The 23,502-nt window shown below is 39.5% G+C and overlaps 1 protein-coding gene across 5 annotated transcripts in view; it reads left to right on the plus strand.

The window, feature by feature from the left end:
* NAPEPLD (N-acyl phosphatidylethanolamine phospholipase D) overlaps positions 1 to 23,502 on the plus strand; it is a gene marked incomplete at its 5' end in the record, with an annotated part of 25,252 nt that continues 1,750 nt past the window's right edge. The window contains 5 exons of one of the 5 annotated variants that reach the window (XM_083859678.1): positions 1 to 73; positions 11,751 to 12,063; positions 18,255 to 18,901; positions 19,818 to 19,932; positions 21,240 to 22,750. In XM_083859678.1, coding sequence (XP_083715804.1) covers positions 11,767 to 12,063; positions 18,255 to 18,901; positions 19,818 to 19,932; positions 21,240 to 21,368 — 1,188 coding nt within the window. In that variant the 3' untranslated portion in view covers positions 21,369 to 22,750. Of the gene's footprint in view, positions 74 to 499; positions 715 to 758; positions 952 to 1,602; positions 1,656 to 11,750; positions 12,064 to 18,254; positions 18,902 to 19,817; positions 19,933 to 21,239; positions 23,490 to 23,502 lie in introns of those variants that run through there. The other 4 variants (XM_083859680.1, XM_083859679.1, XR_014589868.1 and 1 more) reach the window with 4 other exon arrangements.

The following is a 23,502-nucleotide window of genomic DNA, read 5'->3' on the forward strand; positions in this document are numbered from 1 at the left end:
CCCGCCGCCATCTTGTCAGCGCCGCCGCTCCACGGTGCGGGGCCGGGCTGCGGGGAGTCCTGTGCCCGTCACTGTGAGGGGCCGGGCCGTGCGGAGCCCTGTGCCCACCGCGGTGAGGGGCCGGGCTGTGTGGATCCCTATGACCGCCGCGGTGAAGGGCCGGGCTGTATAGAGCCCTCTGCCCGTCACGGCGGGTAGCCGAGCTGTATAGAGCCCTGTGCCCGCCCTGGTGAAGGGCCGGACTGTGCGGAACACTCTGCCCGCCCCCGGTAAGGGGCCGGACTGCGTGGATCCCTGTGCCCGCCGCGGTGAAGTGCCGGGCTGTGTGGAGCTCTCTGCCCGTCACGGTGAAGGGCTGGGCTGTATAGACCCCTCTGCCCGTCACGGCGGGTAGCCGGGCTGTATAGAGCCCTGTGCCCGTCACGGTGAAGGGTCGGGCTGTATAGACCCCTCTGCCCGTCACGGTGAGGGGCCGGACTGTGCGGAGGCCCTGCTGGCCATGGCGGGGCGCCGGGCGCTGTGGAGCTGCTCCCTGCAGCTCGCCGCGCTGTCCTCCGCCGCGGGCTGGTCAGGTGGAACGCCGCAGCCGTTTAACAGCGCCTGCCGGAGACCTGCAGAGCCGCCGCCGTGCAAGGGGTGGAGCGGCAGCATGGAGGAGGAGGAGAAGGGGGACGAGACTCCTCAGGGGCGGCAGCAGCAGCGGCAGCACAGGAGGTGAGCGGCGCTCCAGCGGCAGCAGCGCTCTGGGGCCGGGGGTCTCTGCCCCCCGCGCCTTGCTGTGAGCAGGGGGAACCGCACCGAGCCGAGCGGCGGCTCCAGCCCCCTGCCCCTCCGGAGGGGAGGCACTGCCCGAGCCGTCAGAGCCCGGCTGGGGGCCGAGGGAGCGGAGCACCTGCTCCGAGCGCGGCAGCGGAGCTCTCCGGACACACACACGGTACCGGGGCCCCGCCGGTAGGTGCGGGGGGCCGGGGCTGAGCCGCTGCGGGACGCGGTGGGAGCGGGTACAGCGCCGCGGGCACCGCTCGGAAAAGTTCGCGGGTGGGCGGGCGAGGTGCCTGGGGCTGGGGAGGAGCAGCACAGCCCACGGAGCTCGGCGTGTGCCCCTGCCCCGCTCCCTGCCCCGCTCCCTGCCCGCCGCCCCGCTGGGCACAGACCCCGACGGGCAGCGGCTCCAAAACCAGCGGCGTCCGGGGGGATCCTTTGAAAGAAACCCTGCAAGAAAAAAGTCCTGCGCTCGCTCCCAGCGCAAGCCTTTCATTCCTGTCAATGGACAGTAAAACATGCTGCAGCAGCGCTCGGAAAGAAACAAGTTATATAACCGCTCACAGGAAAAAAATTCCTCTTCATAGTTTCGGCGGCTTGGAAATGTTTTCTTTCGAAGAGGAGGCACGAACAGCTGTTTATTGCAGTGAAGGGGGTTGTTCGCATTGTATAGTGCGAAGTGGAGGATATTAAGGAGGTCATTTAATGTAATTAGTGCAGCCAAATAATCTCAATGATCGTCAATTATCTCTAGCAAGGATTTCGGGAAAGTGTTTGTTGACTGCATGCAGTAAAATTCATGAACTTATGCAGGAAATATTTTTTCTGGTGATGATTATTTCTTCTATTTGCTAAATGGAGATTATGAAGCAAGTTTTTAGTTTTAAAGGAAGGTACTATTTGTATTTTTTCTTTATTTTTCAAACCACTCTGACTAAAGTGGCATGAAAAGTGAAGATAATCACAGGAAAATCACTTCAGTGTTCTGGCAAAAAACCCTTGAAAAGAGTAATTTTTTATTCATAGTAGCAGCTGTATCAGTTAAGAAAGTAGGAAGCTTATCTTATTTTGTAGATAGCATTTTGAGAAATACAAGAGTATGATTCATTTTTCTTATTATTTCAAAAATTATTGCAACAGTTGCTTTCAAAATACTCTAAATTATCTCAAACTGAAATGCCTATTGTAAGAAATGATGGGAATTTTTAATACTTGGAGATTGGAAATCTCTGTTTGATTCAGCTATGATGGAGAGTTGTTTTGGGGAGACGAGGAAGTAAGGGATGGCAGTGAAACTGTTCAAATATAAATAACAGTTATTCAGCTTCTGCTTGAAAGAGATGTGAAGTCTTTTTAAGAGGAAGCAATCCATTATTATAATTTTATTCATTTCCATAAACTAAGTAGATTTGAAGAACAACCAGGAGAAATATACTATTTCCTCAGCCTTTATAAGCTCAAGATTGGATGAAAACTGTTAATTCTTCATTCAGAAATAGCTTTTAGGTCCTTTTCAGCAAAAAGGAAGGTGATTATTTTGTCTGTGATGAGAAAAACAGAAATACTGCCATATTAATTAGTTTCTTTAAATGTAACACCTGCAGTGAAATTACTTTTGCTTTTTGTCACATCTCTGAATCTTTTGCTGATCTCCCCTTTAGTTTTTTTTTTCAGTCTATTCAGTCTTTTTGGGTCGCAGTGTGAGCCTGACGTCTAATGCATTCAGAGCCAGGACCATGGAAAATCACTTGATCACCTTGTGCCTAAAAATTTGAGTAAAAAGGATTTCTCTGTAAATGTTGCACTTGGTTTAAATATTCTTAGAAACTCTAGGGAAGAAGTTATGTGTTACATACTTTTTGCATGTAACATCTTGGTGTTTAGCAGCTGAACAAGGAAGGGATGGTTTGGGTTTGAATAGCCTACAACTCAGCCCAAGCAGATAAACCTGGCAAAGCTGTTCAGGAAAGAGAACTGGGCATTGCCAAGTGAAAACACTGCTGCCATCGTGCCCCTACTGTGAAAAACAAAGTTTGATAAGATGTGTGAGTGAAAAACTGGGTGTTAAAGAGTTACTTCTTCTATATGACCTGTTACTGTGGTTGGAGCTGGAAGAGTAAGCCTGGTGAGTAAGGCTTATGATAAGCTAACGGCTTTTATTGCTTAAAATATTTGGAAATATTTTTGTTGTGCATTGGACTGGTTTTTGAGGGAAGGTTTCGATGATATTCATCTGTTTCTGATAAGAATGTGGCGATAGCAAGGTGTTTGTGTGTCTATTCAGATATGTTTGCATGAAACACTTGGTCTCCTTAAAACACCTATGTATTTAGGATGGTGCCTTGAAAATTAGTAGATGGCTCATGTTTGTGTTGGAAGTATGCCTTGATTCTTCCATAAGAGGAAAAACCCAAACCACACAACTTCTAGTATTAACACTTCTGTTGTTGACTAACAACCAAAGCACTCTGCGTTTTGTTTAGAGTACATGAAGACATTGTAATGGAGAGTTGTGGGGGTGGAATCAAAGGCCCTTTATATACAGGAAAAAAAGGGTGTAATGGAAAACATTTACGTATCGTGATGTTTCCAATTTCCATGAGAGTCGATGTTTTGCTGTGTCTCTGTACTGTCCCTTGGAATTTCTTCTTAAAATGAGCGTGTTGCAGTTCAAGAACTGATATAAGGTTGCTGTATTGGATGTGTTTTTCTGCCTTTCCAGTATGAAGTTTGGATGTTCAAAACTTCCATTATTTGAAAAGGCTGGTGACCTTTTGTCACAGACAGGGACATGATTTATATGGCAAGAGGTCCCAAACCAAGGGAGAACCAGAACTAGAGACATGACCTATTTTGGAATGATGCCATTGGCATCCTAATTTCCATATCCCTCCTCCCATGGTGTCAGGTTTATGGTTTCTGCATAAGCTACCTGGGCTAAGGTCTTCTCCATCTCAGCTACCTTGGTTCCCACCTTTTGGCTTAACTTGTGTTAAAGTTGGTCTTTGAACAGGTGCATTCAAGAAAAGCATCTGTTTCAACAAAGAAAAAATTTCACTTCCTTATCTTAGCTGACTTGGAAATTATTTGCTTGGATTTCAATAAATTTGAATTCTAAGATTATAAATAGTTCTGTAAAATCCCTATATGTGTGGGCTGCATGTACATACATAGACACAGGGAGAGAATGTTGCTAGGACAATCAAAAGTTGATTTTATATTGAAAATCAAGTGGAATAGAAAGAGTTTAGGGAAGTATTTTCATGTTGCCGAAAAATTACATTGGACCCAGTGTGCTTGGACTTTGAACTGAAAAGAGGGAATCAAAATAGACAAGCCTTTAAATATGAACATAAACAAAATTTTATGACTGTCTATTAACTTAAAAATAAAATTGAGTTCTTGGGTGTTGCTGCACTTCCTGGACAACTGAGGTTTTATAGGGTTTTAAAGGATTATTCTTGATGTCAATCTAGAGGAAGTCTACATAGGTGTTTGTTCCATTCTGGCATGAGGAGACAAGGAAAAAGAAAATTAAAAGGCTTAGTAAATGAGCTGGAGATAGCAACTGCACACATAAAAGTGCCAGAGGCTATGATAAATGAACTTTAGATCCTACTTTGCCCATGTGGATCCTATGCATCAAAGCTTTAACGTGATTTCTGAGCATTTTTATGGAAATAGTTCTTGCATTGCCTCTCTAACCAAATGCTACAAAGGAAATCAGTTTTCTCCCACAGCATGTTCAAGTGGAGCCTTAATTTCATTACATGTAACAGCATTTGGGTTTAGTCATATCTAATTGATGTTAAGATGTTAGATGGAAAACCTTTACCCTTAGGATGGAGTGTGAGCTTGTAATATTTTAAAACTTTTTTTTAATTAAGAAAAGCATATGCTAACAGCTTCAGTGGCATCATAACTTAAAATATAAACTCCAAGATGTAGAGGTTGTTAACACACAGGAGTGGCTAAAGTGTGTTTTTAAATGCTCAACTTCAAAGTTTGGCGTTTTTCTAACAGTAAACCCCATCCTGGCAAGGTGTGCCTCTGTCATTAACTGGAGTCACATCTGTAACCAACTGAAACTAATGAACTAGTCGTTTGCATAAATAGTTACACAAGTGCAGCTGGTGCCAGAACGCTGAAGCTGGGCTCTGGATCCTGCGGCTGGGTTGGTGCAAGCTTCATGTTTGCTCTTTTGGAAAAGCTGTATTGAAATTCTGCTTAAGTGTGAAGGGCCATCCATGGAGATTGTAGTTGCTGTTGGAACCACGACTTTCCTGTACAGCTGTGTGCATATGCTATCTGCACTTATTTTTCTGTTGATTTAAAAACTCTCTGCATTTGGTTTGTGACTGGGTATTGTCTTCTGTACCATAACACAGCTGTAATGCACAAACCTTCCTTCTGTGTGTGTCTGCCTCAGTCCTGCAGAGCAGGTATGAAAACTTTGATTCCTGCTCTTGTTCTTTCAACATTCTTCCCTATAAATTAACTGGTCATATGAAACTAGTTGTTTAGGGAGAGCAAAGGAAAGCAATTTCCTTTCTGGTGTAGGGAGATTTGACTCCAGCTTTCCTTTGGTGACTGCTTCAGCAACAGCACAGAATTATACTCCTCTTGTGCTTAATCATAATGATAGTCTAGGCTGCTCTTTCAAATGTGATGGCCACAAGCCAAGTTTTGGGTTCTTTTATTCAAGACTGCAGTAAAAGATGTGGGTAGTGAGGAAAAGAATTTAAAGGCTTCTATCTCCAAGGAAATTGGCTCCTGGGTCTGTCACTCTGTTCTGCTGTGTGTCCCCTGTGGACAGCTACTGTCATATCAGGGTCATATCAACCTAAACAGAACAAGCATGTAACAAAAATCTTCTGTCATATCATCCACAGATCATGGACATGTTTGGGGACTACAGAATGCTCGTATTGGACAGGGACAACCAGCTGGGGCACCTGGAAACAAAGGGAAAGTAGTTATGTATTGTCCCAGATCCAGGATCTTTATTCAATGGATACAGTGCTCCTCGCTGGTCAGATTTAATCCAGCACTGAGAAATAATTGGCTCCAGGGACTACTGATGGCCCTGACTCTAAAGCCTATTTGCATTTGTATCCAGAGGCATGTAAAGGTGTAGCTGATAGGCATGAAAAACTCTCTATTGGTTCGTTCCCCTAATGAATAGCAGCAAACTAGAGGAGCAATGTGTAGTTATGGGAGTGGGCTGCCTTGTGGGTGGTAGGTGGCTATTGAATGTGCTTGGTTATAATATGAAACATCACTATCTAAAGAGGTAAATGGAGAGTTGCAGCATCATCAGTACTAAGTGTAAATGAAACCTTGGAAGGGAATAGATTGAAATTGAAAGGGTAGGAGGAATTGTTGAACCTAACTTGGTGGTATGTGTAGCTGAGCTACATAGTGAATTCTAAAATTCTAAAGTTCCATTCTTTTTTTTTTTTTTTTTTTTTTTTTTTTTTTTTTTTAGGCCAGTGCTGACATAAGTAGTTTTTGTTTACAGCAATATATTCCTGTTCTCACCCTTCCCTGTCCTAACCAGTTTGTTGGTATAAACACTTGCATGGTTGCTCAGTGATGCAGGTGAAAATTAAGTGCTTCTCTAGGGAAGGTAAGGTAAGAAGTGACTATCACCTAGATTAGTTTCTTAAACAAGTCCACTGTGTGGACATAAGTATTTGTTTTGGCAAGCCTGGGTGAGTAATGAGGGCAGAAATGGATTTGCTCATGGTAGTGGCTGCTTAAGTAATACATCTACTAAAGAATAAGCCTAACAATAGATAACCATGGGTCGATGCCTCACCTCTTTTTTTTATTTGTAACTAATTTATTTTTCTCCATGATGTCTAAGTAAAACTTTCCTTTTTTTTATTGTTGATTCTCAAACTAGATAAGAATGATAAAGGACTTATTCTGATTCCACAAGACTGTTTATTGAGAGAACTATTCCTTTTTCTGTAACTCTTTTATTAATCTTTCTTGAATAGTACCCAAGGACAGTGTAGAATCAGGATACTTACAGATCTGTTGAATGAAAATTTTGGCAACGCTTCTTACTAGGGATTTTTAATGTGATTCAAATAATAGAAGTATTCACAGATCAGCTAATGCAAGCTTGAGAGATCTTTGTGTGAAATCCTAATAACAAGAGCATCTGGAATAATGTCTGGTGCAACTGCTGTGCAGTGATAAAAAATTGGCATAGTGAAAGAAAACTTCAAGATGTGTAGCAGTACACAGTTCACAGAAGGCTCAGGTTCTTCCTCTGGTAAGTCTACAATGGTAAGATGGAACAACTTGAAGTACTGCACAATAAAAGTTTAAATGTATTCAGAATTTTCCAGTCTCAAACAGTTCATTAATTAAAGCAGCCAATTTCAGACCTGAAGGAAAAATAAAAGCAGAGCCAAAACTTAGCTGGCAGTCATTTGATAGTAAAGCTTGAGGGAGCCAATTACTTACATGGTCTCTAGGATTTGCAAATACCTTTCCTTCTAACTGAAACAATTATTTCAAGCCAAAATGAATGTTTTTTACAGTCATTAAAAATATGTGTAATGAAAGAAAACTTCAAAGTTGTGTAGCTGTATATGGAGAAAGGTCAGAGTCTTGTTTTGGTAAAGCTGCAGTGGTGTGAGTTTGCTGGGGGTTGTGTGCTCGCTCTTCTAGGTGATCATTAGTGCAGCCTAGTTCTGGATGTAGTTTACACAGAGATTAGAAATAAGCCAAACCCTTCCCTTTAAAAAAGCAGAGAAATTAAGGGTATTGTGAAGCTATGGAATGTTTACCAGGTGATTGTAAAGTTTTGGGGAAGTTGGTGTGTTCCACTAAACCATAGCTTCATAGTAGTTCTTAAACTTTCAGGCCTATGGATATGTTAAATAAAGACCACATTTCTGGGTAGAAAAGAAGGGTGAATCTGTTTTGGACAACTTGATGTCTAGGAGCATGTTGTGCATGGCTCTATGATTAGTGGGGGAACTACATCCATTTCATTTATGGAGCAGCAGATGTTAGAGGAGACTGTGGAAAAGGCGAAGACAATAGGTTTTATGCCTAAATTCAAGTAATTTGGATTGAAGCTCTGCTATGTTTAAAAGACCATTTAAAAAGAAAAACTTTAAGGGCAGAGTACTTCTTGTAATGCTATTGTATCCTTTTTCAAACCTTCTTCTGAAACAGAAAGAATTTAAATATTTCATTAATTTTTTGTTATTTTCCTAAAGAAACACAAGGCTCAAAGCCAAAATATTTGCATCCAAATTTTCAGTTAAATAAGCAATGCTAAACTATTTACTCAAAACCTGTTGTCCTAAGGGCTATATCTTGTTTGCAGGTGTAAACCAGTTTAATGGGATGTCAGATATGGATTTTCCTTGCCATGTCTTGTCTGATCTATAACTTTGCTCTTCCTTTGTGGATTACGAGGGGCGCCTTCGTATTTGATGTTGGAAAACCTGATATATGAGCTCTGCATTTTGATTTGTGTTAGGTTTTGTCTTATTCATCAGCCAGTGGTGTTCTTCCCCTCTGTCTAGAACACCTTCTGCCGCTGTGGATTTGGCATGACTAATAGTCTTCTTTAGGAATTTGTGTATATTGGTCCAGTTCCTCTTCTGAATTCAGTTGAAAGAGCAAAATATCCCTGAGGGCGGAGAGAGAGGGTGGCTGACTTGTGTTTCTCCTGAGCCTCCCTTACAGACAGTGTCAATGCACTTCCCCTCTGTTGGGGGTGAGTCACCTCAACCTAAAGGATGGGTTCCATTTGCCAGGAAAGCTGTTTAATGATTTTAAGTAGAACAGTAGTTTTTCTTTTTGTTTAAAACTATAAAAAAGTTTTCATGTAGAACTTTACATAATAATAATTATTCACGAGGGATGTGATCCCTCTGTCCTTCCTAAGTGAACAGAACTCTATTCCAGTTTGATTTTTGTATCTCTATAGTTTATCATTTTTGCTGCCATTCAAGTGCTCAAATTAATTTTTCAAGTGCCCAACTATTATTTTTGGGTGGGAAGAATTTAGGAAAGCTGGCAGAAAAATCAACTGATTTCTGGTTGGGTATTTTTCTATTATTTAAAGTATACCTGCTGGATGTCCTTATCTGTAGAGGCTTCCTTTTGCAAAAGTGTAGGAATCTCCTTGGACTATTGGTTGAGTTTGGATAATTTGTTGAGTTTTATATTAAGCTAATGATTTCTGGCTTTCAAGAAATTATCATCTTCTATATAAGAGAACTATGACATGAATATTGTAGGATATATTTAATGAATTTAAATGGAACAGAAATGATCTGGCAAGACTGATACTTCAAAGGAATCTACAGTTCATCAGGAATACTTTAACTGATTGTAAATGTGTCCCTTTCTTATGCATGTAAAAGGTTTAAAGTATTCTGTGAGCACTGAGGTCTTTTATCCCTTCAGTTGCTTATGGAATACTAATGAAAGTAATGTATGTGCATCATGTGGAAAATATGTTGGCAGACAGATAGATACCTGCAGTGCCTTAAATGCTTTGGCATTGTCTTTGTTTAATCAGTAGAGTTGATCCCTGCTTCCCCTAGGGGTTTATTCTTTCAGAATAAGATCAAAGGTTTATATGAAGGTTTAAGCAAAAGTAAAATTCACCTATTTTAGAGATGGATGAATAGATAAACAGAAGCTTAAAAATAAAACTTTAGGCACCCCAGTCTTTAATATAAAATGTCTTGTAGGAGCAATAATTATGGTAGTTATATATATTTAAAAAATTAGACATCTGAGATGTTAAGAGAATAATTTCCTGGAGTTAAGTACCTATCTGATTAAACTTTTGTGATTTGTTTTCATGATGCTTTCTAAAAGAGTAGCTCTTTTAAGCTGTGTCTGTGTGCTTTGCTAAATTAATAAACTGACTTGGCATTGAAAATGCTCCTTGAGGAATGCAAAAGACAAATCCCAAACCCAACCCTTAAGTTAAAGTAACAGTTAAAATATCCAGTACCATTTCTTGAGTATTCTGTCTGCCTTTTTGTGGCACTGATTTTTTGTATTACATTTATGTCAAGAATTTAAAATGTTATGGAGCAAGTTGTGTGTTTCATTGAAGGCTGATTCTGGTAAATGTTTAGTGGAATAGAGGAAAAAAGCCTAGAAATATCAACAGTTAAATTTAAATTACAATGCAGATATGGTATCATAATGCTAAATAGGAAGTACATAAGTGGAGTGGTTTCAGTAAAACTGCAGGGGAACAGGAATACAAAGCAATTACATAAAATAAGATTTGTGACCAAGGTAAAAAAAAAAAATCCATCAGCCATGTTTTCTGAATGCTGTTCATGCTATTTTATTGGAAATTCATTTTGATGTATTAGTATTTTATCTCTACTGTATGGCACAATAATGGTTATTTTGTTAAGAAAATGTCACAATATTTATCAATTGTCATATTCTTTGCAGCTGATACTTAGTGTTTAGTTGTCCACTGCTGCTGAAATAGCAGAAATGAACTCTGCATTTGAAGTTGGAGCATCATCCGCAACTGCATTTGGGTTCAGTTTGCTGACACGTGGGTTATATCTCAGCTGAAATGTTGCAGTCAACAATGTATTTAATTTTCCCTGTAATTGAGCTTAGAGAGGGGCAGAGTGAGTTTTGCTGTTTCTAAGAAAACTGTGAGCTTCAGTTCTGTTCTCTGACGATGTTGTGTGCATGGACTGGCTTGGCTACATCAGCCCAGTGCTTGAGTGTGCAGCTGAATTCTGGCTATTTGAGTTACTGAAACAGTAGATAGGCCAAACATGTGCTGGAGAGTTTTCCACAGGACAAACTTCACAATTTGTTATTAAAAACTATTCCTGCACCTGAGCTGTAAATAGTGCTGTCTGTTCATTACTAGTCATCTTCCAGTTTTTATCAGGTAGAGTTTGTAAATGTCAGAAGGTTGTGCACCTTTGTTTGGTTTTTTTTTGTTTTGTTTTGTTTTTTTTTAAGCTAACAGAACAGTTATTTACTTTCAGTATTTCAGTTGAAAATAAATATAGAAATTGAAGCATTTAGATTCAATTGAATTGCTTTGGCAACTTCTAAAATAGAATAGAGGTATTTGGTTTTTCTACCTTGGGTCTAACTTGATTATATTTGTAAAGTCTGAAACACTTAAATGCAGTTTGGAATAAGAGACTCTGACTACTGACTTCATAGTTTTCTAAGAAATGTACCAGGATTGTGACTTCATAGAAATCAGTTTTTCTCAGTTATTTTTTTCACTTTTCTGTATTTCATGATGGAATTAAGAGTAAATGTTGCAGCTGTGATTTAAAATATTTCAATTTCCTGTGGCCTTTAACCAGTCAGTTCAGTTAAATGTGTATCAAATTTGTATTTGAAACAGTTATTTACCTTTATTGTAATAAGCTTTTCATTTGTTTTAGACAAAATACAAAACAGTACCAAATATGTTTTGTGTTCTGAGTTTCCTGCATGTGTTGGTATAAGTAAAGTGTTAGTAATGCTACACAAGACTGCTGCTTTTACTACAAAACTAAGTCACTATATAGGCAAATCCTAAGGCACGGTGTAGTTCCAGTGTCTCTTGCACAGACTTGCAGGATCATATTACATCAGGCACTAAATGTCATAAGTTGCAGGAGCAGTGACTATTCTTCCAAAATGTAAATTAAGGAACCCTTCCCCCTCACTTTTGCAGTTGATAGATAATAGTGTTAGTATCTGAAGCTATGCATTCCAGGGAGTAAAATTCAGCCTGAACTACACAGAGCCCTCAAGTCTGCTTGCCTCAGCATGTTTTTGAAGTCTTTTGTGTGATAGCAACTGTTTTAAAAGGATATTTTGTTGACAAAAAAAATACAGTAGATCATAAAACAAGAAAGGCAGGCTTGTTTCTAATGCGTGTGAGAGCATTCAGTTTTATGAATGTTGATGCTACACCAAGAAAATACTGATTAATTTAAAATTTGATTTAGTTCTCCTGAAAAAGGTATGGATAAGAACACAGATGAAGAGCAGCCTTCAACTACCTGTAACCAGTACCCCAAAGAAGCAGTGAAGAAACGACAGAATTCGGGTCGAAGTTCCGGGAGCAGCGATTCTTCTAAGGCCTTCAGAAAAAGCTTCAGGCTGGACTACAGATTAGAAGAGGATGTAACTAAATCAAAGAGAGGCAAAGATGGGAGATTTGTCAACCCGTGGCCAACGTGGAAATCACCAACCTTACCAAACATTTTGAAATGGTCCATCATGGAAAAAGATAACAGCAATGTGCCACGCTCAAAGCAGGTGAATATTTCCATGTTTTACTTTTGTGATTAAGATTGCTTTTACCTCTGCTCTGATCAATAAAATAGGATAGTTTCTAACTAACACTCACTAGGCATCTTCTGGAGATGTTTCTAAGTCTCACTTTTCTGATTTTATTGACATTTTGTTATTTTCAAAAGGTGAGTTAATACTTTCTATCTCTTTAATTTTTGTCTCCTTGTTAGTTCTACATGCTTTAATTAATACATCTCAGTTTATAAAAACAAAAAAATTGGCCTCCTAGCTCACTCATAAGCCAGTTACAGCCATTCTTTTTTAATAGATGTTGCCCTATGAAGCATACTATTAACTTGTGTTGCATGAAATAGCTTATTTCGTGACATATCTAGTTTTTAAAATTTTATCTTTTTTTTCCAGATGGCAATTTAATACCTATGTTGCATCTCTTGCATGAAAATGTAATAGTTTCCGTCAGCTACTTATGAAAATACTTACAAATCTATTTTTTTCTGTTTCAGTATACCAGGAGAAAAAAATGCATATGTTAAAACTAACCTGAGCAAGTATTTGTACTGAAACACCTCAAGTACAGTGCCAGTTTACTGGGTAACACTGTTACTTGTTCTTGGTGAAATGCTTTTGTCAGATACTGTATATAAAGGAGACAGGAGAAGCTTCTTTTCCATGCAGAGAAATGGATACTAGAGAGCCATAGGTTATCTTTATGGTCACAGGAGGCATGAGGATGACTAAGTTTTGACAGAATTACTTCTCAGTGCACTTCTGCTGTTGGCTGTACTTCAGAAAGGCTGTGCTGACAGGTGCACAACCAAGGATAGTATTTGTTAACAAGCAGGTGTTAATAATGCTTTTAAGCATGCAAGAAGGTATGCACAAGCTATAAATCTCACAGTCAGCATTTAATAAAGAGCTTTCCATTTTGTCTTACCTGAATTACCTGTGAAGGAAGGAATTCTATCAGTTTTATGGATAGGAAAGCCACATTAGGCATTATCACATGATGGTCAGAGGTTTGGGGATGTTTAAGAACAAATAACCTTGGCTGTAATTTGATAAAAATAATAATAAATAATCTGCCATCAAAAAGGTTTTTTCCATTCAAGAGAGAGAGGGGGAAATGTGGAAAATGGATTTGTAGAGCATTCTCAAAGCCTGACAGAAGGCTTCCATAGTATGCATCTGTGTGCAAACTCTGAGATAAAATATGCTGAATTAGAAAGGCCATGGAATAGGACAGACATTGTTGAGAGAGAAATGGAACTAGAAACAAGTTTCAAATTATGACCTTGCAAATGGACTAGATATTTTAGAGGAATAGAACTATGAAAGGTGTATTGTAGTAGGACTCATTAGGGGTATTTTTAGATGATTGGCTTAAAAGGCATTAGCAGCATTGTGTGGCAGAAGCTGATAGGCCAAGAAAGGTTTATAATGTATTGTACTTAGGAAATAGTTTGGCTTCTAATTTTGATGGTGTGAATTTTAGCACCTATATTGTCTCACCCTTCGCATGAGACTGAAAATGGAATAAAAGTCTTTAAACCACCTTTCAAGAGCCCCGTCTCTAGGTCAGAAAAAAGGGATAATCCAACAAGAATGAAGCACAGCAAACTTGTGTCGGTCTTGGGATCCCTCCAGCAATTTACTTTTTAAAATTTGGTGTCTTCTTTGCAGTGACAATGGTTGTGTCAGTGTGTACAGCCTTCTAGGCCACATTGCTGGCCACATTTTCAGGAAATTCACGCCTGGATGTTTTCAGTTGCCTTTGACCACTGCCCTACTTGGTATGTGTGGAACAGGCTTCATGTCTTCCCAGTCAGAAACCTGAGCAGTAACTGAAGTCCCTTGAAGGCAATGCTGAGGTGTGCTGTGGAGTGCAGGGCATACAGCACTCCATCAGATTGCAGAACTGCAGCACTCCCCTTTAATTTACAGTTCATCCCTACAATAAAGGATAATCACAAAGAAATCTACAAGGCACCAGTTGAAAAGCCATCTCTCTGACCCAGGTGGGATTAATCTTTGGCTAATTTTATTTTTTGCATAGGAGATCTTTTAATTTAGGTGCCTGCAATTATTCAGGAGTTTAGTGAAGTAAATTAGTCACAGGAAAACTTAGATAGAGATCAATGAAATGCACTTCTGGAGTCCTCAGCCATTTTGATGCCAGTTTTGTTCCGCCCCTAAATCAGCCTGTGAAGTGCATCTGAGCTTGTTTAAAATTCAAACCAAGGGCTCTATACTTTATTTATCACTGCTAGATGGCACGTCCTTTGAGCAGATTCCTGCTTCAGTTTCTGCATTGAGTGAGCCTAGTGATGCCCTGCTATGCTGGGCAGGGTCAGTTTATCTGTACCAAGTGCTTTGCCTATGTGAAAATGAGCATATTATCCAGGGTATGTGCTTGTGCTTCACTGTGGAAAAGCTATATGCATTATAATCATGCCTTCACAATGAGCCTATATCATTATCCAGAATGCATGGGCTTCTTGCATTTTCATTACAGGTTTATTAATAACTTTGTTCAGTGCTGTTGGAGAATCTTTAATTATTACTTGTTTGATCTGCAGTTTAGATTGTTCTCATTTTTGTAAAATCCTGTGGTATTCCAGTATGCACTAAGCACCAAAAATCCCAAGCTAATCAGCAAGTCTTACCAAAGCCTGTCATGTGTTTTTTCTTGCTTTGCATTAGGAGGGAAAGAAGAATGGGGAGGGGGGAAGGGACAGAGCAGGAGGAATTTTTGTAGTACTTGAGGAATGAAGACAAGACAGCATTAAGCACATTTTACTTCTATTAGTAACTGATTTGACATAATTGCTGTATTTCAAAAATCTATTATAATCCTTCTAGTTTTAATGTGTTTCTGGTTAATCTGGCATAACAAAATGTATACAGCAGGATAAAAGTTCCATAAGATACATATTTCATTCATTATATTGCTTTATCCTGTTGTGTGAGTTCTAACTGTTTCATGTGAAGTATACTGCCAATAGAATTTGTGTTTTAGTTTGATATCTTATGAGTTGAGTATTGCTTATTGCTTTAAAAGGTGATTTTGGTGTACTTTTATAAAATACTCAAAAACCCCCCAAACAACAAAACCAAACAGCCCCAAGCACAAATCACACGCACTGAGAAGTAATGTTTTGGTGTGATTTACCATGATAGCTCAACAGCATGCCTGGTTTCCAATCTCATCCTCTGAGGAATTATTGATTTGGATCAGAGGCCTGTGTATCACACACCTGGAGAGCACAAGCCCTGTACAAGATTCACAAGTTACGCTTCCTTTATGCTCTTGGTTTGTCTTGAACTTTTGTTCACAGAATTTCATTTAAATAGGTCAGGATAGCAGTTGTTTGGACTGTGTTCTTCTCTATCAATCTTCCTGTCTGTGTGACTTTTACCAAGTGCATTTTATAGTGATTAGTTCTACCTTTAAATCAACTCTTCTAAATACTTGATAGCATCAATCCCAGTGACATCCCTGTAAAGCCTTTATTAGTAGTGCAGGTGTGTTGTGGCTTTAGGCAGCCAAGTCCCAGTCAACTGCCCACTTCCAAGCCCCACTTCTTGCACCCCAGTGGAATTGAAAGGGGAAAAATCAGATAACTTGTGAGTTGAGATAAAGACAGTTCAATAGGTAAGGCAACCAGCCACCTAAGAAATTTATTTTTCTTTGCATGGGCAGGCAAGTGTTCAGCCATCCCCAGGGAAGCAGGGCTGCATCCCGTGTAACAGTTACTTGGGAAGACAAATGCCATTCACTCTGAATGTCCCCCATCTCCTCCTTCTTACCCCAGATTTTCCTGCTGGGTGCAATGTCATGTGGTGTGGGATATCTCTGTGATGGGTTGGGGTCAGCTGTCCCAGCTGTGTCCCTCCCAGCTTTTTGTGTGCCCCAGTCAACTGCCTGAGATGCTGTGTGAGCACTGCTCAGCAATAGCTAAAGCATCAGTCTGCTGTCAGCACAAATCCAAAACATAGCACTGTAGGTGCTACTGGGAAGAAAATTAACTGTGCCTCAGGTAAAACTTGGCAGAATATGTCTGAGTTCCACTTAAAAACGACTTGTTCATATCTGCCAATTGGCCAGTTCCTCATCCATTTAATATTGTTTATTAATATTACATAATGATAATTTTAAAAACCTAATTTGTGCCAAATGTCAGGAAAAAAAGTGAATTAGTTTAGTTCTGAGAAAATTTGTAATCTAACTCTGAAACCAGCTACTTAAAAACATTTTCCATAAAAAAATGTACTGACTGACCTAAATTGCATTATGACAACTTATTAAGTTCTATATCTGAGTTTAATTTCTTTGATATGATCTGATTTGTTGACTTAGCCATATGTAATTTGTTGGCTTGTCCTAATTTCCATTTTTGAGTATTATGTTAGTTTTGTGTATTTTTTTAAATTGAAGTGTCACAGTATAAAGCTTCTGTAGTTCAGATTTCTGTGGCCAGTGTTGTTTCCATGTATTTAGAATGAAATAGAGATAAGAAAATGATGCTTCATTGGAGAAGCAGCCATTTTTCTCAGTCTAAGACTCCTGCTTTTCTTGTATCAACTATTGTACTAAACTTATATTCAGCTTTATAGAAGGTTGTCTATTTCTCATTCCTGGAGACAGTAATGAAACTTCTTCAGTGAACATGCCTTGTCCATTAGCTCTCAGAAAAAGCAATTTCATTAATATTTTATTATTTACAGCAGAATTGCAGGGGGATGGAGATGTGTGCACTTTGTTTTTCCCAACATATGCCTTCCAAATCAATAAAATATTGTGGAGAAAGTAACTTTCCTGAAGCTGTCAGGACTGGTTTAGCAAGGCAGCTCCCGGAGTCCTAAAGTATCACAGAATCAGCTGAACTTTTAAAGGAGCACAAGGTCCCCTCTGTATAAACTCACTGATAGTGCTAATCTCTGCTTGGCTGAGAGAGTGAGAGCAGCAATCATGGCAGGCAGAACTTGACTTGGAACCAGAAGTGCTGGGGCATTTGTGATTACGAGGGAGAGGAGTGTCACAAGTCTAGAAGCTGCTCTAGCACATGAAAATTCTTCTGAAACAAAGTGAGGCGTTCACACCAGAAGTGTTTGGGAGGAGAGCATTAGCCACATTGTGGCCAAGATGGAGATGGTCAGGAGTTCTGAGAAGACTCATTGGTTGGTTGGTTGTTTTTTTTTTAAAAGGAAAGCTCTTATTTCTACACATGAAACTTCTGCATTAGCACTTCAACCAAACTGCAGTGAAGGGCATAACTCTGGTTCAAAAAGAGAGAATGAGTGGTGGTTGGGCAGTGAGTTTCAGTCAGTAATGTACAGCCACGGCCTCCTTTATGCCAACTTGAGGATACACACTGAGTCAAATTTGAGCTGATCAAAATGAAAGCTGTGTATTTTTTACCTCCGGATTTATGTTCAGCCAGATCAGTTCTTCTGACTTGTCATATTCAAGTAGGGACTGCAAAACTTGTCAGGCTGGAATAAGAGAGGAGATGGGGGAACCTTTTCATAACCTAGCATATCTAAGTACCTTAAGGTTTATCTTTAAAATTATTTTGCTTTTATGAATGTTCATTAAATTATTGGCACGATGGGAAGGAAGAATTGTAATAGTTAACATTAGCCAAGTGAAGTTAACCTTCGTGTGCTGCTTCTAGATGTAATGAGGACAGAGGGAGGGCCTGATAAAAGCTAGCAGAGCTTTTGTGGAGTGTTGCTGGGGAACATGGCATTTTCTTTCATCTGTGACTTACTTGTGCTAGGACTTAAGAGGATGCATCATTTAGTTGCATAAACTAAACTTGAGTATTTGTTAAGTAACACTGTGTGTGTATACATATTCTTTTTCAGGTGGAGGAATCCCTTCCTGGGATGCTGTTAGTGCCTTGCAGTGGTTTCATTGCAAGGCCCCCAGACTCTATCAGGTCTCTTGGCCTGATGGGATACTCTCTTCTCTTTTTCGACAGAGAAGTGTAAATATTGCAAAACCCTAGAATTAAATTAGGAGGAAGTAGCTGGGAAAATGGACATTAAAGAGGCATACTGCAGTTCTCTGCATAAAAGCATAAACAAAGTACAAATCCTGACTGTATTGATTTGTGCCTTGTATGCAGTTTTTGTTCCATGGCCAAGTACATTCTGAAATCTCTCATGCATATCATGCTCTTTATTGCCAGGAACTGGACAAAGAACTTCCAGTGTTACAACCTTACTTTGTTCAAAAGCCAGAAGAGGCTGGGAAGACAGGAGCTGGTATGCGAGTCACGTGGCTGGGACACGCCACAGTGATGGTGGAAATGGATGAACTGGTATTTCTTACTGACCCCATCTTCAGCCAGAGGGCTTCCCCCATCCAGCTGCTGGGCCCCAAGCGGTTCCGAGGGCCGCCCTGCACGGTGGCGCAGCTGCCGCGGATCGACGCGGTGCTGATCAGCCACACGCACTACGACCACCTGGACTACAACAGCGTGGCCAGCCTGAACGAGCGCTTCGGCAGCGACCTGCGCTGGTTCGTGCCCCTGGGGCTGCTGCAGTGGATGCAGAGATGTGGTTGTGAGAACGTCATTGAACTGGATTGGTGGGAGGAGAACTGTGTCCCTGGACATGATGCGGTGACTTTTGTCTTCACCCCATCCCAACATTGGTGCAAAAGGACGGTGACAGATGATAACAAGGTTCTGTGGGGCAGCTGGTCTGTCTTGGGACCTTGGAATAGGTTTTTCTTTGCAGGAGATACTGGATATTGTGTTGCATTTGAACAAATTGGTAAAAGGTTTGGACCTTTCGATCTTGCAGCCATCCCCATTGGAGCTTATGAGCCAAGGTAGGAAAATCAGAGTTTGAGCAAAGTATGTAAATGAAATTATCTATTGATGACAAAAAAATACACCCAGAAGTTAGAACTATAGGTGTACTTTATTAAAAAGCATGTGTATGTTTTTGGAGTTTTTTTCTTCAGACTTAGGGACAGCAGTCAGAAGATGAATCAGCAGTCTTTTTTTCCCTTAAAAATGTTGAGTAAAAATTTGGAATTACTCTGTGCCTTTTTTTTTTTTTTTTTTTTTGAAACAGCATCATTTAATCCTGCCCATTCCAGTTTATGTAATTTGCTACATTTTTCTCTTGCTTCAGTGTTTACCCTGGTTTTGCAACTTACCTGAAGACAAAGATGACTTGGTTATAGAGTATGAAAGATCTGTTTGCTCAGGAGAGCAAGCTTTTCTCCTTTTGGAGAAAACATTTAGATGATAGTACTTGTATAATGCTGGAAGGGAAGCATGTATGGGCTGGGAAAAAAAGATGGAAGTCCAAATAGCATGGTAAAAACTTGGTATCTTTCAAGAATTGCCAAGTTCTCTCTTCTGTTTTGCCTGTTCCCTTGGGCTATCTCTGAAGCACACACTTTTTGATGTGTACTGCTAGCACAAAATTCTCTCAAGGATAGATTTAAAGTTCCAGCCTTAATGCCTCAAGGCACCAGTAATATGTCCTTAACCTATTGAAAATAGAGATAAGAAAAAATCCTTCAAAAAGAGCGTACAATAAATGAACTGCTGTTTGATGGGTGTGTTATATGTTAGTTTCCTGATCTTGAATGTTCTGTATGTTGTCCAGGTGTACATGCTTATAATTTTTTTATTAGGTGAGCATATATTTCTTTTTTTTCTTTGCAATGGAAAGAAAGGAGAAATCTTGCACTGAATTAGGCGACATAAAAAGGTGGTTCTTTATTTTGGTAGGTGGTTTATGAAATACCAGCATGTGGATCCTGAGGAAGCAGTAAGAATCCATATTGATGTTCAAGCAAAGAAGTCTGTAGCAATTCATTGGGGGACCTTTGCTTTAGCAAATGAGGTAAATTGCAACACTAAACATGAGTTCAGATACCCAAGGACTAGTCAGTCATTAGTGAAGCTTTGCTTGTGCAGTTTAACCTATGTATCTCTAAGTGTAAACTTAAAATGTGAACTTTGTATGAGTGAAAAGTTATTACTCTACATACTGCTGTTCAAAACAATGCTTGGCTTTTCTTAACCAATTACATAAAATATTGCTGTAGTTAAGAAAGTAGAGTTATTGAAGCAAATGTGGAGGATTTCTGGTATCCAGGTGCTGAGGAACATAACAGATGAGGACACATGCACTATCATGCAGTGTTATGCATTAACAGGCATTATGCAGTAACAAACTGAGTGGTGAGTCACTTGGAGATAGTAAGAACTGCATGCCTGTAGGTCAATACAGTATTTATTAATTACCTGTCTAGTAAATATATAAACAGTACTTTTAATAGCTGACTCAAAGTTAAAACCAGAAAAGATATGAAAATTTTGAGCTATTCTGAGTTACTGATTTTTTTAAAATGTTTTATTCCCCTCTGCACCCCTTACCCTCCGGCCCCTTCCTCCAAGCCCACGGATCTCATAAGAAGGTTACCTAGATACCTTCACAGCAACTGAAAATGCGGTGAATAGGAAGTATCTACATTTGCTTTGATATTGTCTGGTACCTGTTCTTGCATCAGTTGCACCACTTGATCTCCTAATTCATTACTGAGTGTGATCACCTGATGTGTCAAATGTCCTGTCGCGTCTGCGCTCCCTCCCGGCTCATCGTGCAGCTCCGTGGCAGAGCACGGAGGGAACGTAGGACGCTTGGATAGAACATTTCCTGTCCCCCGCGTTTCCGAGAAATTGTGTTACTAATGCCCGCAGTACAAACGTTACTGTGTATTTAGCAGCACAAAAATAGATGATTACACCCTGATGATGCCCTTCGGAAATGTAACAAACACACCGCGGTAACTGCGGGGGCCCCGCGCTGCCGGAGCCGAGCGCTGGGACAGGAGCGCGGGCAGCGCGGATTGACGGGGCGAGGGAAAGCGCCGGCTGCTGGCGGGCAGCGCTTCCTCCGGCGGGCTCTATTGCTGCACTGAAGGCCACCGAGCTCGGGCTGACAAGCTGAGCCTTGCTAGTTACTCTGCAGCTGTAAATCAGCCTTCTTAGCCTTCAAAAACTTAAAATGAACCCACACATTTTAATTTGACGAATATCCTTCTCCTCCCACCGTTTTTTAGAGCAGTGATTTTATTTTTTTCCCCTCAAAAAATGTTGCCAGTGATATCTTTTCCCTCATATTATTCTCTTTTTTTTTTTTTTCAGTATTACCTGGATCCTCCAATGAAATTGAATGAAGCTCTTGAAAGATATGGCTTGAAAAAAGATGACTTCTTTCTCTTATGCCATGGAGAGTCACGGAATTTGAATACAAATGACCGGTGTGAAAACTGAAACAGTGTCAGTTTCTTGTAAACCCCGTTTGATTTGAACTAGTAATTAATATTACAATACTAACATAATGTACGTACACAATAGATTTTTTTGAGATTGGATTTCTAAATGCCAGGTTTGTCAGTTTCAGAACTGAAGCTTGCATACCAATTTCATGACAAATTTTACTAATTATATTGTTTATAAATTTAGAGAGGTGATCTAAAAGTGGTTTCTATATTAAGTCTTGTCTGGGAACAACTTGTTCTGATGTACCCCACTGATTAAAAAAAAATATTTTTAAACTCTTCTTCTTACTTGCAGCAGCAATAATAACTTCAGCACAGAACATATTCTTAGGATTAATGGCTGACTTGAATTATTCACTGTTAGACTGTCATCTCCCACTTGTTAGTCTTCAAGTTATGCCCTGTACCTTGATAGCTTCACTGTATGTTTTGTGGGGTGAAGTCTTCCAATACAGATGTGTCATTAAAGCACAAGCATGGTAAAATTGTTTCACTCTTCATTTTCATCTATTAATGAACCACAAAAGCTGAATTTTACATCAAAGAAATGTGCCTTTTAAAGAGAGAGATAATTTAATATTGCATCATGGATGTGTAAAACTAACTGCTGGCCAGAGTATCTGCACACTTTTATTGTTTTGTCTATATTTTTAAGTTCGGTCTGAACGTGTCAATTGTAGCACATGAAGTGGACAAATCTGTTATTGTCGCTTGTCCTTGCATTAACTCAGCCTTTTTCTAAATACTTTTTTTTTTTTTTTTTTTTTTTTTTTCTCCAGTAGAAAGTCTCAAGCAAGGGCTGTGGTATTTTTTCTAATAGCTTCCCTATAATTAATTTTAAAGTTGAATGAGAGATTACAACATTGTTCAGTGTTATAAAACTTGGCCAAATGTATCTGTATCAAATTGTCTTGCTAATTTACAGAATTAAAGCCTGTTGTTAAATAAAAAGGGTTGTTATTCTCCTTGATAATTTCATTGCCAATCAAGTTTTCTGTGGGATATGTGGGTTGGGCTGTTTTTGTTTTTTTTTTTCTCTTGCTATACATTTTATTTTTGTACTCCACAAAGATAAATATATGTAAAAATGACATATTATTTAAAGGCTTAAACTTCTGGCAACTATTTAAAACCAATTAATGAGATTCCATGGTAGGAACAACTGAGGTAAACTTTTAACTGTAGCCAGTTATCAAAACTGGTTTAACACTACCCTGTTATTCAGCATTGAGGGTGTTTCAGATGAAGTCTCTTGTATTACACAACAGCTTCAAACACAGCTTGGGTGATAAAATGTGTATTACCTGTAATTTTGTGGATGACACCAAGCTGCAAGGAGTTTTGAGTACTTTGAAGGACAAGTTTAAGATTAACGTTGGTTTTGTTGTGGGTTGTTTTCTTTTCCTGTTTTTCTAATCATCAATAGGTTATTCTGTAAAATTACATACTTAGAAACAGTGACATTAAAATACAGAATACCTAGATAAGCAGCCACAGAACAGAGAAATACTGAATTACATGGATCAGAAATGAAATGTCAGTAATGACACGTTTTGTTTTGGATCTGTTAATTCACAGCATTTGTACCTAGAATGGTGACTGCTACATTTTACTTGGTGCTGATAAGACTCCACCAAGGGTGTGGGGTAGGTGATAAAAAATGAGACATCTTTGTATAAAGGTGCATTGGAAAGTCTTGCATGATTTCAAAACATCTCAACAGCATTGCTCTATGAAGAAAGCATTTAAAAATAGTTCTTTCTAGACCAGAAAAAGAAAACTGAGACAACACTGTAGCAAATTCTCATGTATTTTTAGAAAAGGTCACTTGTTCCTGTCAGCTGTCAAAGCAACGGACGGGAGACCAATTCTATTAAAAAGATTATATTTGAAAAACTTCTTTTTAGGCTAGAGAACATGGAAAGGGGCATCTAGACGTCTCTGTTGAGCTCAAGAAACCATGTATCAGCCATACCTAGACCAGACTGGTACTAATGTCTTGTCAGGAGAGGAGAGTGGGTAAATTCTTAGTGTCTGGCCTAGGCTTTGTTTTTCTTAGTCAGAAAACATCTACAAAAAGTTGCAAAACATAAAGTGATTGTAATGTAACTTGTTTATTACAAACT

The sequence above is a fragment of the Zosterops lateralis genome (genome assembly GCF_965231275.1).
Source record: "Zosterops lateralis genome assembly, chromosome: 4".
NCBI classification, from domain to species: Eukaryota; Metazoa; Chordata; class Aves; order Passeriformes; family Zosteropidae; genus Zosterops; species Zosterops lateralis.